The 15,623-nt window shown below is 43.3% G+C and overlaps 1 protein-coding gene across 2 annotated transcripts in view; it reads right to left on the bottom strand.

The window, feature by feature from the left end:
- ZNF423 (zinc finger protein 423) overlaps positions 1-15,623 on the bottom strand; it is a 221,796-nt gene that overhangs the window by 138,372 nt on the left and 67,801 nt on the right. Inside the window, exon 4 of one of the 2 annotated variants that reach the window (XM_030227723.2) lies at positions 13,426-13,506. The exons of the other annotated variant lie outside the window; for it this stretch is intronic. Within the exon in view, the coding sequence (XP_030083583.1) occupies positions 13,426-13,506 (81 nt within the window). The remainder of the gene's footprint in view (positions 1-13,425; positions 13,507-15,623) is intronic. 2 annotated transcript variants of the gene reach the window in all.

The raw sequence follows: 15,623 nt of genomic DNA on the forward strand, positions 1-15,623 counted from the left end.
ATCGGTTTTTATCTAAGGTTGGTTGAAAGCAAACTAAAAAAATTTTATTTCTGTATTTATAAAGTTGGAGAGGGTATGCATTTCTCTTTAGAAGAGACTCTATATTTTAATTATCTTTGGAAGAGAAGGTAGCTGGGAGACCTATAATTCTCTCTCACATATGCATGCAGGCAACCAAAACAGCAATGTGGTGGAGGAGGGGGTGACTTAGTAAGTACATCATGCACTGTACAAGTAAGTACTTCTGTAGCACTGGGCAGCAGACAAGCCAGTCCACTTTACTACTTCCAAAAGAAAAGTTAATCACTCCTCCCACCTATTTGCAGCAGCATAGCAAGAAAATGCTGCTCTCTTCAGCCTGAATAGAAATTTGTCTCAGACAAAAAATGTAAAGATGCCTCCAGCAGTGCTGAGGCCTAAATCATTATAGTTTTGCCTCTTGTATTGTGGAAAATCTCAAGCTTCAGCATGCAATTGGAAGGTGAACGAGGTAAATCACAGGATGTCTTATTCTGACATGTGACAAGAGGAAGGAGACAGAAAACCCACTTGGGGATGGGGAGTAGGAATACAAGATAAGCAGGACAGCCAGCCTCCCCTTGAAAAGCATGCAAGTGAGCTGCCTGCCCCGCCAGGATCTTCAAACACTTTAAAGGCAAGAGGTAGTTACAGGCCACTGGAATATTTTCCACCCAGAAGACCGTTGATTTAAAGGGAGAGTCCTCAACCCCCTAAAAAACAAAGAATATCTTGCTAACTCAGACCACCAACAGTTACTTCAAGTTTTCTGCTCCCTGTAAAACCAGGGAACACATACTTAGCTTTACTCTTCCACAGACTACACTGAAAATGTCAGAAGACAGGACAAGCAAGCTAGCTTATAAATAATTGCAAAGCCCCTCCTGAAAAGGGCTGAGAGGGAGGTGGGATGAAAGCTTCCAGCCAGGAAAGCTGTGACTGCCAAGGAGCAGAACAGAATAAGGACAAGGACAGTGTGTGATATCCCAGCTCCATCTGTACACAGAAATGAAAGGCATTGAGGAAAATATCAGTGCAGCTTATGGCAGGCACTCCCAGGTGTAGGAAAATCCTCGGGGGAAAAGCACCATCAACAGAAAATACAGCAGACCTTATAAGAGACAGCTGACGTGGCAGATCCTACAAAAGCTTGTCTGCAGTATCTGAGCGTCTTTTGTTCCCTAGCCCCATTCTTTCACCTGGCAGCTCACAGATTAAAAGACCTGAGAGATGCTCCTGTCACATAAGACTTTTCCTCAAAAGGCTCCTAAAAGGAGGAGGGACCAGGGTAATGCAGGGTCCACTACAGGGGATGCGTGGCAGTGGAAGCTTTACCCTTCTAATAACAACTCCCCTGCTTTTCTGGAAATTCTCCCTAACCCTATCCCCTCGCTACCTGCAGAGTGATAACAAAGTCAGCATTGTCCATCAAGTCACAATCTGAAGTGACTCAGTTATTCTCAGGAGCTTTGTGTTCGTTTTTTCAGCCTGGCATCCTAAGAAAACAAGGTTTATGTCATCATATTGCCTGTCATACGTCTTAACTGTTTGTCCCTTCCTATTAACTTTTGAATCACACCATACTGGGGATACAGGGCTATGAGAAATTGAGTTTCTCGGATTGAAATTGAGTTTCTCTAAGATCAGTAAACCTGCCTTTTATTGGGTAAGGCAGAGACCCCAGTTCATGTCTCTGCTGAGAGAAAGACTAAGAGCAGAGTCAGCACTTATCCCTGCTCTTGGGCCTGTCCCAGGCAATCAGCATACATGTGTCACCCCGCCAGACAGCACTGCTCATCTTGCTTCTTGTCCTGCTGGTAAGCAGAGGATGGGAAGGGGGGATGAGAGTGCTCTATGGGGAATGGGGTCGGGTGGAGGGCTGAGCTGGACTTCAGTGGAGAAACACATCATCACAAGTCTGGCCTCATACTCAAGAAAACTTATTTTCTCTGCCAAATTGCCTGTAACTTCATGACACATCATCAAGGACAAATGACAGTATTTATCAAGTACTCGCTGAATCCAGAATGTAGCTACACACAAAAGAGCAACCATTTAGAGAATTCATCCATTAGATTTGTTATAGCAACTTTTTCTTCCTTTTTGCCTAAGCAATGGAAAAGTCATGTTGAAGTCAATTTATTTCCTAATGTCACCACTTTCTAGGTCTGCACAATTAATGCAGGGTTTCTTGAAACAAGTAGAAAGCGTGTGATGAATCAAATGTGAGCACTCGGGAAACAGCACTCCCACAAGACCACAAGGCTTGGCTGTGGAGTCAGTTTGTGACATTGGTTACAAGCAGCTATACACCCCAAGTGTGCTCTGCAGAGGCATTTTTCTGTATCTACTGACCAAACAATCCATTTCTAAGGAAAAGTGAAGGAACAGAAAAAAGTTCCTTTTTTGCTGTAGCACCACATGGTAAATTTCATTCGTCCCGTCCCAATTGCTTCTAGTGACAGTGGAGTGTTTGTCTGAATTTTTAACAGATGTTTCTAAGTACTCTTGTCCACTTCTCTCTCCTGAGGATTTCTGCAGTGGGATAGCTCTAGATAGTAATACAAGCAATGCTTGTAAGAGGCTCTGGGGATAAATCTGTAGAGACTGCATCTAGGATGGGTGTGGGTATGGGTCCAAGCCTTATGAAACTTTGTAAATATTCTCTGAAGAATAGCAAGCTGGACTGACCCTGCCTGCAGATGTTTCTGAGCTTACCAGCCCCACAGTAAAAAGCAAGACAGCTTACAGATAACTGCAACACTCCTGAAACAGCCCAAGAGTGAGACTTAAACTGAAATTTATAAAAGCAGGGGTATACTGGAGCAGAACAGAATAATGCAAAGGATGATATGTGATGGTGTAACACAATTTCAGTTCAAAATACCAAAGGTGCTTCAAAGGGGACCAATTGGGGCTGAGGCAGAATTTCCCAGATGTCAGGTTGCCCTTGGGAACAAGCACACTGGGTTCACTTGACAGGTGTGAAGGTACTCAGAATTCAGTCAGAACACAAATTGCTGAAAAAAAAAAATCTCTGCTTTGATTTTTAAAGAAAGTGAGCATCTTGCACTAATCCCTGGCAAGGAGGCAGTAACGTCTGCCTGAGTTTGTACACAGCCTGAAACAATCAGCTAAAGCATGCTCATGGCTGCTAGTTTACATTATTGAAATGGAACCAGAGCTATTTAATTCTAAAATGAAATCTATTAAAGCTATTGTCAGTTTCAAAGCAGCTGAAACTGTTTTTTTAAAAGGTCAGTCTACTAGCTAGAGAGTGAAAACAAGCAAGGCGGCTGTGCCAGCCCTTCAGACGCGGCTGCATCCTGCAGTCTGCTTTTGCATTCCCTTAAATGTCGGGCAAGGAGCAGCAGCGAGGTCCCAGCGGAGCCCGCCTGCCCTGCCAGCCATGGGGGACAGGGGACAGTCACAGGAGGCTCCAGCGGGAGTCCCACCGTGCTGCCGCCACCGCAGCACACTGCACCCACGCCTTGCCGGGGAGAGAAAGGGATGGCTGCAGAGGACACCACTTTTTTGTTCAACCCATTCAGCTTTGTGGCCGCTGTGTCATTCACAACAATACCACAGCCCTCCCCCACATGCAGAAAACCCATAAAAACCCCAACCTAAGAACCACTTCCCCCACAAACAGCATAGCAGAGCCCCGAAACACCCCCACAGCTAGCACAGGCCCAGCATTTGCTGTCATCTTCTGTATTGGCATTTCTGTTAACCCCTTTTGTAAGATCATTTGACTCGATTGCAAAATTCCTCATTCTGAAAAACACTTGTTAAATATTGGCCCTGACTGCTGCACAAAGTGATAGCTTGGTAGTCATAATCCACAAGATATATTTAGCCTCACAAACTCATCATCAATGGATCTTGAAAGCATTGTAGCCAACCGACTGGAAACCACATGCAATACAAACACATAATAGAACTTTTAATGTGCAAAGAGACTAAACAAAAAGATCCTTGACCTTCTTGCTTTCCCTTGCATACCATTATCCCCAGTGAGACAGCAAATGGAATGACGTGGAGAGCAACAGCTACCAACAAGCAACTTTGGAAGCCAATTTCTACAGTAGTTAAGCAGTTAATGACGTTAATCAGAATGATAACTTATTAAATTCTATATTTATGCAAATAGCATTTTGGCATATCGCACGGAGACCTGAGTAGCAGAGCTTGCCAGGGAAAGGTCCCAACATCTTTTCTGTTTACCATTTTGGGGTTTTTAATAACATGTAAACGCATCTGCGATGGTCGGTACATCAGACAAACCACACTTAAATAAAATGCTACAGTCACAAATTAATATCCATTATTCCAAATAGATTAATGAACAAATTAACCTTTATGAAGCAGAGCTTCATCTCTGCAGCCACATCCAATCTCTGCCATTATCTTTTTAACAAGAGACTTTTCTTATAGACTGTCCTAAAACAGGCAACAATTATTGAACAAAGAAAATAACAGGTAGCCCTCCCTGTCTCTCTGCTACAGTAGCTAGGGAATATATGGCACAAAAATATAAAGTAACAGAGTAGTTTATGACTGAGATGAAAGGACATTATCCATGTGTAAGGAGATGAATCAGAAAAACTGCAGTTCAGGGTAGGCAGAATTTACAGTAATCTTAGTTTTGTAAAATCAGTGTGGAAAACTTATTGCTTTCCAAGAGAAATAACTGGGAGCTTGGTTCTGGGTTGTGTTTAAATTCAACAAGGATGGAAGAAGCAGGGGATTGGATGAACAGCTATGAATTGCACTTTTAATTGCTTTCAAGATGTCAAAAAGAACATCAAGATGTGCTTATGCATTTAGTTTCCCCTTTGCTTGATTCTGTTGTTTAGTAGAATTAAATTCAGCACAGATTTTACCCATTCATTCAGTTCCTTCTCTATCTTGAGGAAAATGAGGTGGGAACCTCTTCTGCAAGATGTTATGTAAAATGAGTAATTCACGAATTGAAATTGTACCTCTGTTTTGAAAATCAATAATATTGCTTATACACAAGCCCTAATTGTTGATTTATTTATGTAAATATCTTGGTATCAGGGTACCTTTTCTTTGTTGTGCAAACCTCACAACGCAATGTTCAAATATCTCAGGAAAAAATAATTGCCTTTTCTTCTCCCCTTTGGGTACAAATTTCTAAGTTTTAAATGAATGTGCAGGTTTCCTGTTGCTGCATGAAGCCTTCATTTCAAAACACCAACTAATTCTAGGTTTAATTAAAACAGAATGTTTTATATCACAAACACTTTTTTTTTTTACAGCACATATCTTCTTCACCTTAATGTGATTTCTGCCTATTAAGAGAAGAATAATTTTTAAAAATTAATTTCATGAAATAATTCAAAGTTTTACAGCAACTCACTTTATAGAGGGAACTTATGCAAGCACCGAAGCCTTTCCAGAGAAAACAGGATTCTCCACACCTCCCTCTGGCTTTTCTCCCTACTGAATGCCGTGGCCTTCACTCAACCAAAGGAAATGAAAGACAGACTGAGACAACAGCATCACGTGGGTGAAGGTCAGATTGATTTTCAGCTGTGTGGTGCTGTTTTATCACCCTCAGGACAAAAGTTAAGCCCTTCATTGTTTTTCATGTCTGCTTTAACAGAGCAACTTTTTTTTCTCCCTGAAATTTTGGTTGGGGTCCATACCACCAGACTTATCAAGGATAGTCTAATTTAAAACATTTGTGAAGATCTTCCATCCTCACAGTAAAATCCAGAGCAGCCCACACACCACAAAATTTTCATGAGTTTCCTCTACTCCCTGTGTACAAACAGTGGCTCCTTCAAACTATGGAGCTTTCTGCAGTGACATTCGCTGACAGCAAAAGCAGAGTGGGATGCAGCTGCTGGCTGTTTTCAATGATCCTGGGCACAGGAGAAGAGCAGTTGCTATCTCAAAAGGGGCAAGTTCACAAATTGTTTTTTCTCCCCATCCTCCCTTCCTTTCCTCTCCTCTCTGCTCAGAGACCAAGCTCTCTGAGAGCAGAGGCTCCTGCCTGTCACTCGGCAATCCAGACATGCACAGCCAATTACTGGGGCAGCCTCTGGAAAAACAGGGAGCTTTGCTAACTCTGATTGCACTTTTTCTGACTCCAGTGCCACTTACAAAATCACTGTCCCCCAACTTGCTGTTAAGAATTGGCTTTCCTCATTTCTCTTCTAATTGAGAGAGATTCTCCCCAAAGTAATGATGTTATTTTCAATAGTCAATTTTAACTGATTAACTGATCAACCTAAAATGAGGCATTTTGTACATCACAGATACGTATATGCACACCTAGTTATCAACAGAAAGCATCTTCCCTCCCATTTCCAGTTTTCTGGCAGACAAAAACTCACTATTCTTTCATTTAAGCTATGAGACAAAATCCTACTCAGTTTAATTCCCTTTTGTTTTAAATGTTGGGTTGAATTTGTCTTATTTTGTGAGAAGAGTGCAACAGCATCATGAGTGCTTCCTAAAGATAGCAGTCTATCCTCCATAAAAAGCAAGGAATACTATCTGCTTTATTTATATGTATCACAGGCCTGGTCCAAGTCAGACCCAGTCACACTCAATACCATTGAAACTCCTTGGAATACAATTCCTACATGAAACAGCTCTTGTAAAACAAACCATGACAAGTGTCTGTAAGAGAGGAAGGAGCTGTGAAGGGCTGAAAGGTAACATCAAGCAGCTATCCAGGTTGGATCTGTATGAGGTCTGAATGCAAATTCAGTAATTTTCTGAGTTTTGCGAACAAAGATTTGAGTAGCACATGTATTTAGTTCATCTGAACCTAGCTGGGTCTGCCTCTGAAGCACCACATGGAGCAGTGTGATTTCTCCCAGCACCCTGAGGAGATCTGCCAGTTCCCACAGGATGGTTCAAGGAAGGCTCTGCACGTGCACAGAGCTCCACGGAAGAGCCAGCACTGGACGATGGACAAGAGAGCAACTGCAGCTGGGAGTCAAGGAGAAACCAGTAACATAGCAAGGTGTCACTTAAATGGATAAAGTGTGCATAACTGTGTTTCATGTGAGGCTGGGAAGGGGCCAATGCCAGCACAACAACAGAGAGAAGACTGCTGGGAACAAGATGCAAAATGGGACAGTCCAGAAAGGAGCAAGCAGGGAAAAAGCCTTCAAGGAGGGACCACAGGGACACACACACAGGCAACAAGGAGAGGAAAGGGCACAGAGCAGCCACCCCAAGCACACAGCCAGAACACACAAAAGCACAATCCCAAATGCTGCAGATACAGACCACCAGTTAATTACTACCATAAATAACTGTCCTGGATGCATGTTGGGTTTTTGGCTGGTTTGGGCTTGGTTGGTTGCTATGGTTGATTGATGAAGATTGAACAATGTACTTCAAACCTGTTTACACTACTCTTGGAGTCCAGTAAATTACCTCTTTACAGTTTTGCTCGAAGAAAATAAACACAGGTGTGTGTATTTATATTTCTGTAGACTGCAAGTTCATCAAGGAAATTTACTCTACTTCTGTCTTTCCAAATTTTCTAATGAATAATTAGTAGATGTAGATTTCTAAAATGACCATTTAGTATAAATTATATCAAATCTCATTTATTTTAAGAGATATCATTAAGTACAAAGTCTGCATGAGTGAACTGAGTTCACTGTAGAGGAAGTAACTGGGAATTATGTTCAAAAATCTATTCAAATGTTTAATGTAACAGATTCCCTTGAGAAGAGAAAAGCAATGGGTTTCTTCAGCCTTTCCTTATGTCCTCCTCAGCAAGTGTAACAGTAATTGAGTAGCAACAAAAAGAGGAGCCAAAAAGTCTTTCATCATTATGACTGAAAACGATTTTCAAGGAAGCCTAAGGAAGAGATGGACCTACACACCAAAAAAAAAATGCTTTCAAGAGGAAGTTCACTCCCACCATTATTGATGTCACCAGCAACAAAACCCACCTGGATTAAAGACCTTGGCTGTTCCACCAATTTCATGCATGTCATTAGGCAAATCAGTGCAGCCACAGTAATTTTCATCCAAAATAACTCAGGGTATTAATGGGGAAGGTCTTGAGTTCTCCCCGAAACACTGACCTCTCGTTCCCCTCATGTTGACATAAAGCTTGTGCAGCTCCATAGGGCAGCAGATCTGGGAGATGCACAGACTAAAAATCAATCCCTTTAATTGTCAGCAATGTCAGCTCCCAAAGACAACACAAACCTTTTACCAGCATAAGGCAGGAAGGAAGGAGGAAGGAAGCGGTCCAGTAGCAGTCAAAACTTAAGCTAAATTAGAATGATAACTTTTTAATTTCATGATGATAAAAATACCAATTTTTAGGAAGGGGAACAATTGTCAGGAAGGGGTTGCAAGAATGTTTAAAGATTACAAAGTGCCTAAATGCCCTACAAAGTATTTAGCATGAACAGACCAAGTGCCTTGAAAATGCCAAATCAATTTTTCATTAGCTAAGACAATGAAAACTGCTTGTAATAAGCAAGATGTTTGAATAATACTATCTATATTTAATACATGTAATTTACTTACATTTTTAGTGAGTATATTTTCAACAATTTTAAATTGAATATGAAATTGTAACATTTACCCTACTATTAAAAGCACCTATTAAAATTACTTACACGAAAAAGCATTCAAAATGTACACGCTTGCTGCCAAAGCTTTGAAGAAAGTCAGAAGCTGCTTGGACCTCTGATGGAGGTCCTCTGATGTGCAAGCCCAGCTTGGAGAGCAACAGCCTCTCCAGCAGGTGCAGAGAAAATATTTCCCTTATTCAGTTTATTTGAGTGGTTCAGTCCAATACGCAGTTTGTTGAGAACAGAGGAACCGCTTGGCAGATGATCCCTAGTTTGCTTCTTGCCAGCCTAGTGCAGAGAATGGCGTGAGACGCCCACGGACCACCCAGGCACCCGGCTGAGGCTGTCCCAGGAGGACACGTACCTGGGTGGGTCCCTGCTGCTCCCACGAGCCAGGGCCCCGGGAGCCCACGCTGCCCACCGGCTCTGCAGGCAGGCTGAGCCCGCACTCTGCACCCAGGGGCCAAGCTGGATGCTCCAGCAGCGCTCCCAAAGCCAGCCAGCTGAAGAGGACCAACCCATGCTGGCACGTTTCCCTAAAGCCAGCCGGCACCAGGGGGTGGAGGCTGCTTTCTGGCTTCCCCAAGCCTGGAGCACAGTTAATAACATGCCAGCTGTATCTGCAGACAAGCCAAGTTTAATGAGGCTACAACAAAAGCATTCAAATATGCACTACAGAACTTCTGTGGGGATTTTTTCTAGAGCTTGTTTTTAAAAAATGAAAGATAGGAATTCTTGACAATGTTTGTACACACACTTCCTTCGTTTTTAATTGATTTTGTTTTAATTATATGCCGCAAATTCAAAGAAATCAACATTAGAAAGACTTGTTTAATCCCACTACTTCCAACAGCAAAATTATGCTGTGTGATGAGTGCTTGAAATGCACTGCTGGTTGCTTTTTTCTTAATAAACATTGAAGTCTTAATTGTTTTTCCCCTACATGGCCAGACACCATCTTTCTGTCTGCCAGGTCTTCACACTAGGACAAGTCCTCGCCTCCTGCTCAGGAGCCAGGGCAGACACACCAACATGACCACATCTCTGGCACAAGTGATGGAGGAGATAGCTGACCCCATCACTCTCCCACCAGCTATGCCTCACCACATCCCTCTTACTCCAGGCCAAGGTACACGAGGTATCAACAAGAGGATTGCAAACAGGGGCTTAGAGACAGGAGGGAGCAGCAAAAGAAGCCTGCTCAAACATGAGGGGATGGAGAAGGTAGGAAAAGGGCAATTGCTCACTGTCTCCTTCACCAGAAGAACCAGAGGGTATCAAATGAAAGCAGGTGACAAAAGTGAAGAGAACAAAGGGTGATGCTTTTGCCCAATGTGCAGTTGAACTCTGGATTCCCACCACAGGAAAAGCTAACTGCACTTCAAAATGGAAATTCATGGAAGAAGATAGTCTGAATAATTTAAATAAAAAGCACCACAAAGTACTTAGATAAGTTTGTTAACAGCTAGGAAAACATTCTGGGGAAACAGCATGATGGGACCATCAGGCTGGCTCACTACAGTCATCCTTATATGAAAAGTACTTACACAATTGTCTGCAATGGGATAGGGGAAGAAATCAGGAAAAAAACCCCAAACTCTCGGTGCATCTCTTTTTCGCTGATTACATGTGCAGTCTGAAGATCTCAATGGCTCTGAATCTGCCAAGGCTGTTAATATGGCCATCAGTTTTGTCCCTCAACAACCCACAGGAAGGCAATGCATGCCCTTCAGCAGAGTCCTAGCCAGAAATAATCCATGCTCTTGTCCATCTGAGACAGGACAACCCCAGCATATCCTCCATTGAGCTCTCTAAGGCTTTATTAAAGGCCACTTTGTAACAAACACATATCTGTTGTAGTCTCCAGGCTATCCTCACTGCAATTCGGAATTGAGTTTCATATACTGGGTTTTGTCTACAACCCTCTGAATGCTGGGACCTGCTTATGGCAAACAGGGATCCTCCTTCCTGTAGGCACAGCTTCTCTTGTAGCTACCACCAGGTTCCAGCCTGGGAAGGAACTCTTACCACTGAAACCCCTCCCTCCCCCTTTTTTTTTTTTTTTTTATAAAACCCATTTATTATTTACTTAGATTTCTGTATGCTGAGAAACAAACCTGCCCTATGCAGACCCCACACTCCTTCCTCTGCTGTACCATGGCAATGGATTACCCTTGCAAACAGAAATCTGAAGCAAGAGGAGAAGGGGACGTGGAACTCCAGCACCTGTGGTGCCCCAGAATTGCTGCATGAGGCCTGAGCTGGTGCAGGGGGATCTGGGAAGGCTGCAGCTCCCTGTCCTGGTGCATACAGGCCAGCATCCAGCACAGCTCTTGCTTCACAGCATTTGGGGTGCCTTGGTCTGTGTGCATTTCTCTAGGCTGCCAAGGCAGCGAAAGAGAAGAGACTGGCTTCTCAGCCAGCCAGGGGCAACCTGTTCAAGATCTCCAAAGGACACCTTTCCTTTAAGAGGCCTCACTTGAAAAATGCACCCACTTTCTCTTTTATCCACTTCCACGCATACCTGTGCTTACTTTGCAGACTACTTTTTGAACTAGATAAAAGCAGATAAAAGAACTCAATTAAAGTAGTAAGAATGAAACAGTCCCTTGCCAATACAAGCAGGCTAACTTGTCATCCTCAGCTCCTTACTGGGCCATATGTTTAAAAATGACAAGGAAAATGGTCTTCCTGTGTGAAAAACATATGCTGCTTGAGGAAAGACATCATCATCGCTAAGAACTTTAGTGCAGCCTCAGAATGCACAGACAGGCCATCAGTGACTGCTGGCTATGTGGGGGCTGAGAAAGGGGTGGGGAGAGCTCATTACCTCCCGCCTGCCAGGGGTTTTGGTAACATGCAACCAAGCCGGCCTCAGCACGCTGGCAGCGCTCCTATCTGCACACGCAGCGCCTGGTGCTGCCTCCCTCGCCACCATCCCCAGGGGGGCCGGCACAAAGGTGGCCGTGGCGATTTGCAGGGATGGCGCCCGGCGCACTGGCACACTCTTATCAGCGAGCACACTGCCCAGCCCGGTGTGCCGGCTCCGCACGGAGCTGCCGTGGGCTCCCGCTCTGGGACACCCTCCGTGAGGCCGCACAGCAAAGCCCCAGCTGGGTATTTATAGCGAGCAGGCATTGTTTGAAATTCACATGTCTCCCCCACCATAAATCCTTACAGGCACCGGCATGCCTGCGAAATCCAGGAGAGACGGAGAAAGAAGCGCTGAGGCTCGGCCCTGCTGACGCCTCGCCGTGCCGAGGGGCCGAGCGCAGGGTGGCACTCCCGGGCGCTCACCTACCTTTGCCTGCGGATGACTCTCCGATCTGAGGGGTGGGCAGCGCTGTCAGGGAGCACAACACGGCACTGCTCAGTCAGACATGCAGCACACCACACGCTGCACTGAGCTGAAGCACATTTGCCACGTGCGGGGGCAGAGCCAGCGCTGCTGCCTCAGCTCGCACCACACGGGATGCGCTGCGAAACCTCGGCATGGCCGGGGTGCTGTAGGCCCTGTTTGACATGAGATTTGCAGCTGAGCTTCTGTTTGTCTTCAGCTCCCCATTCAGATGTGGGAATGTGCTTTATGTTCTACACAATAAATACGTATTTCACTGGGCACCTGCACAGCAAGCCAGTCAGCACAGCTCCTTATCAGCACACTGATTTTATGGCATGTGCAAGCAGAAGTCTTTGAAAAAGCCTCTTTTCAGGCTGGCTGGGAACTTCCAGGTAACTCAAACCTCACCTCTGGGGTGACAGCAGTCAGAGGAGCCAGACCCCAGACCACCCAGCCACGTGTACCCCAGCAACAATGTGGGGTTTCAGAGCTCTCAGCACGGAGGGCACAAATACCAAGTGCAGGGAGATGTGCAGCACCTGGGCACTGTGGCAAGGGTGGCTGAGGAGCCCTGGGGAGCCCTGTGCTGTCCCTGCACCTGGAGGGGGGACATCTGTGACAAACTAAGGGCAGGAGCCTGCACTTGAAGCCCTCCAAGTGATTGACAATAAAAACACTGCCCCAGTGCCCATTTTCAGATCTGGATAGCAAGAACTGAGGACTCCAGGGAAAATCCATGTTTTTACAGTTTGTGATATTATTGAGCTTTTCTGGTGCCAATTTTAAAACACTGCTATGACCTCTGGAAAGAGGAGAAACTGCATTTCAGCACAACAACGCAGAAAAGAACAAAAAAAGGAAACTTGTTATTTTTTTAAGCTTGAAACACTAGTCAGGTTAAGAGAAAGGAGCAGAATTCTGGCAAGGACAAGAGCACTCAGACTGAACCACAACACAGTAATTAGGGCCAGTAGGTCATTAGACACACAGCTGTATAAACTAGGTGTATAATTAAGTTTCCACACTGCTTTTTCACAATTGTATTTCAGTTTCTTTTGTGGAGGACAATCAGTAATTCATTAATTTAAAGATGTAACAAAAGCAGCAGCAAAAAGAGAGAAAAAGGACTAATTTGCCAATCAGGTGCAAACAAAGATTACAATTTTGGGAAGGGCTAGTTTTGGAAATGTATATAAGACATCTCTCTTTGTCAGTGGGAAGTAAAAAATGCCACCTGACAAAAACATTCATGAGACATTGTCACTTGTTGACAAGCTGCTGTATACGTGTTTCTGGATAAGCATCCCGCAAATGGGGTTGCATGGCAATCATAATTCTTTAGCAGGTGAAATAAAAGAAAATGCAAAATTATACACTAGCATGAAACAGTTACAGTACCTCATTTCAAAGGTAAGCCTACAAGTTATAGGGCATTTAAAAGAAGCAACTGCAAGACTTTAATTATAAACTAGTTCCTACCGTACAGTAGTTTAGAAAAATCAGCTGCTTCCAAGCTGGCAATATCCATATATAGCTCTGCTGCTGTTTGAAACAGACAACCTGTAAAGTTATCAACAACAGAAGAGGACCTCATGAAATGCTCAGAGACCCAGCCAAAACCTACTTCTGTCCACTTCACTGATGTGCTAATTAGCTCTAAAAATTCTACATTCACTTGAGAAGGTGAAGAAACAACTTCACCTGAGACTATTCTGACCCATGGAAGGAAAGGGGTGGAGGAAGCAAAAAAAACCCACAATAAAATACTGGAGCTAAACCCAGATTAGTCACAAGCCAAATGACAAAGCTTGTGACTTTTTAGCCGCTTTTTGTCAGACAACAAACCACCTGGCACCAGCCACCAGACAGTAATCTATCACAGAATAGTGTCTTTAGGTAGGGAGACTCTGGTGCTTGTTGTAGGACACAGTAAATTGTAAATCCACATGTAATTCTTTACTCTTGTCCCTAATGCTGTAAGATAACATCATGCTACACCTACACTGTAACAGCAGCAAGCAAAAACACATTAAAAAGGCTGCACATGATGCCAATGGCAATTACTTAGCCCTCTCTAGTTTAGGGGATATGGGATACCAGTGAGTTTTAAAGTCATTTTAAAAGCTTAACACATCCAGTGTATACACTGGGTGTTTTTATTTGTTCTCAGAGTATTTTTCAAGATGCTGCTGCTTCAGGAAACAGTTTAAGGCACTGTTTGCAGGACTGCTGCAGGAGTGCTCGTTTGTGGGGGCAAGCTGGGAAACAAGGGAAGATATAAGCCAGTAAGGAAATGTGATGTTCTTTTGTTCTTTTGGTACAAGCTGCCCCCATTTAGGCCCTTTACAGATCCTTGTAGACACTGGGAACCTACAATCTGCAATCACAGACATCAGTCATGAGCAAAAGGTATAAAAGGCACCTAATTCTGTCAGAAGGAGAACATCTCTACTACACTGACATCAAAAGGAATGCCATGCACCTATGCTGCCAGAGATGTCTAGATTTCATCAGTGTTTTGTCCTCAAAGAAACAAGTCTGAAATACATGAAAAAGCAAGGGGGGAATGGCTGTTTGTTACTTCCTTACATGTCAAAGCAGCTGCGTTCAAACTGTATTATAACTTCAGCAGGCTGTAATGAATTTCTAAGGGATTCCAGTGAAATAGATGGTTTATCCTGTTCTTTGGAGTGATCTCTTGTAATCCTGCAACACTCCTGAGCTACAATACCTTCCTAACTTCAGTATCCCAAAGGAAGTCATTAGTTATGTTGTATTATCAGCCTGGTGATATTATCACTACAAATATTACCTGTATTGATCTGGAGCCATGTAGACATGACTGAAAGCCCTGCTTCAGATTAAGACATGAAAATCTAGCTTGCCAAGAGGTCAGGCACTGCATTACACCCTCAGGTGTGTCAGGCAGGTATCACAGGGAAAAGAAGTGCAGGGTAACTAAGGACACAGACAAAGAGCACTTTTTGTAGGGTAAAATCTTTAAATACAACACACTTTCTAATGAGGTCTTAGGTTTTCACCCAGGTGGTGCAAGTCTTTTTAGATGAACTGAACAAAGACACACATTTTGCATGCTTTCCTCAAAAAAGCTTGAGGATAATCCTCGTGATTATCAGACCATGTATCAAACTGGTATATATGAAAGGGTTGTTTTTTCCTCAAGGCAAGGTATGTGAATATCAAGCAATATTCCAGATTGTCTTCATGGAAACATTCTCATTCCAAAATATATGAGTGCAATCTTCCTATTTACTTTAAATCACTTCAGGACACTAGATTAAACTAAATAGAAAACAGACACTCTAGTTCTGGAACAAGGATCATCCTCACATGGAGACAATTAGCACTTATTTTATGTATATGCAGATAGTTATATGGTGCTTTTTGGGACAAAATAACTTTGTAAATCATCCACACACGTGAAGACAGTAAAAGAAGACAAGATTATGCTACCTGCAATCAAGAATAGCAGTGGCAATACTGAAAAAATATTTTGATATATCTCTAAAAGTATAATTTATTTCTCTTAGTCTCACTAAAAGACTACTACACTGAGGATAAAAAAAAACTGAGATGTGAAAACACTGACTGAATTTACATTAATAGAATCTCTAGGTTGTTATGTTTTAATGCAGATTTGCCTCTGGAAAAGAATT

The sequence above is a fragment of the Serinus canaria genome, chromosome 11, assembly GCF_022539315.1.
Source record: "Serinus canaria isolate serCan28SL12 chromosome 11, serCan2020, whole genome shotgun sequence".
NCBI classification, from domain to species: domain Eukaryota; kingdom Metazoa; phylum Chordata; class Aves; order Passeriformes; family Fringillidae; genus Serinus; species Serinus canaria.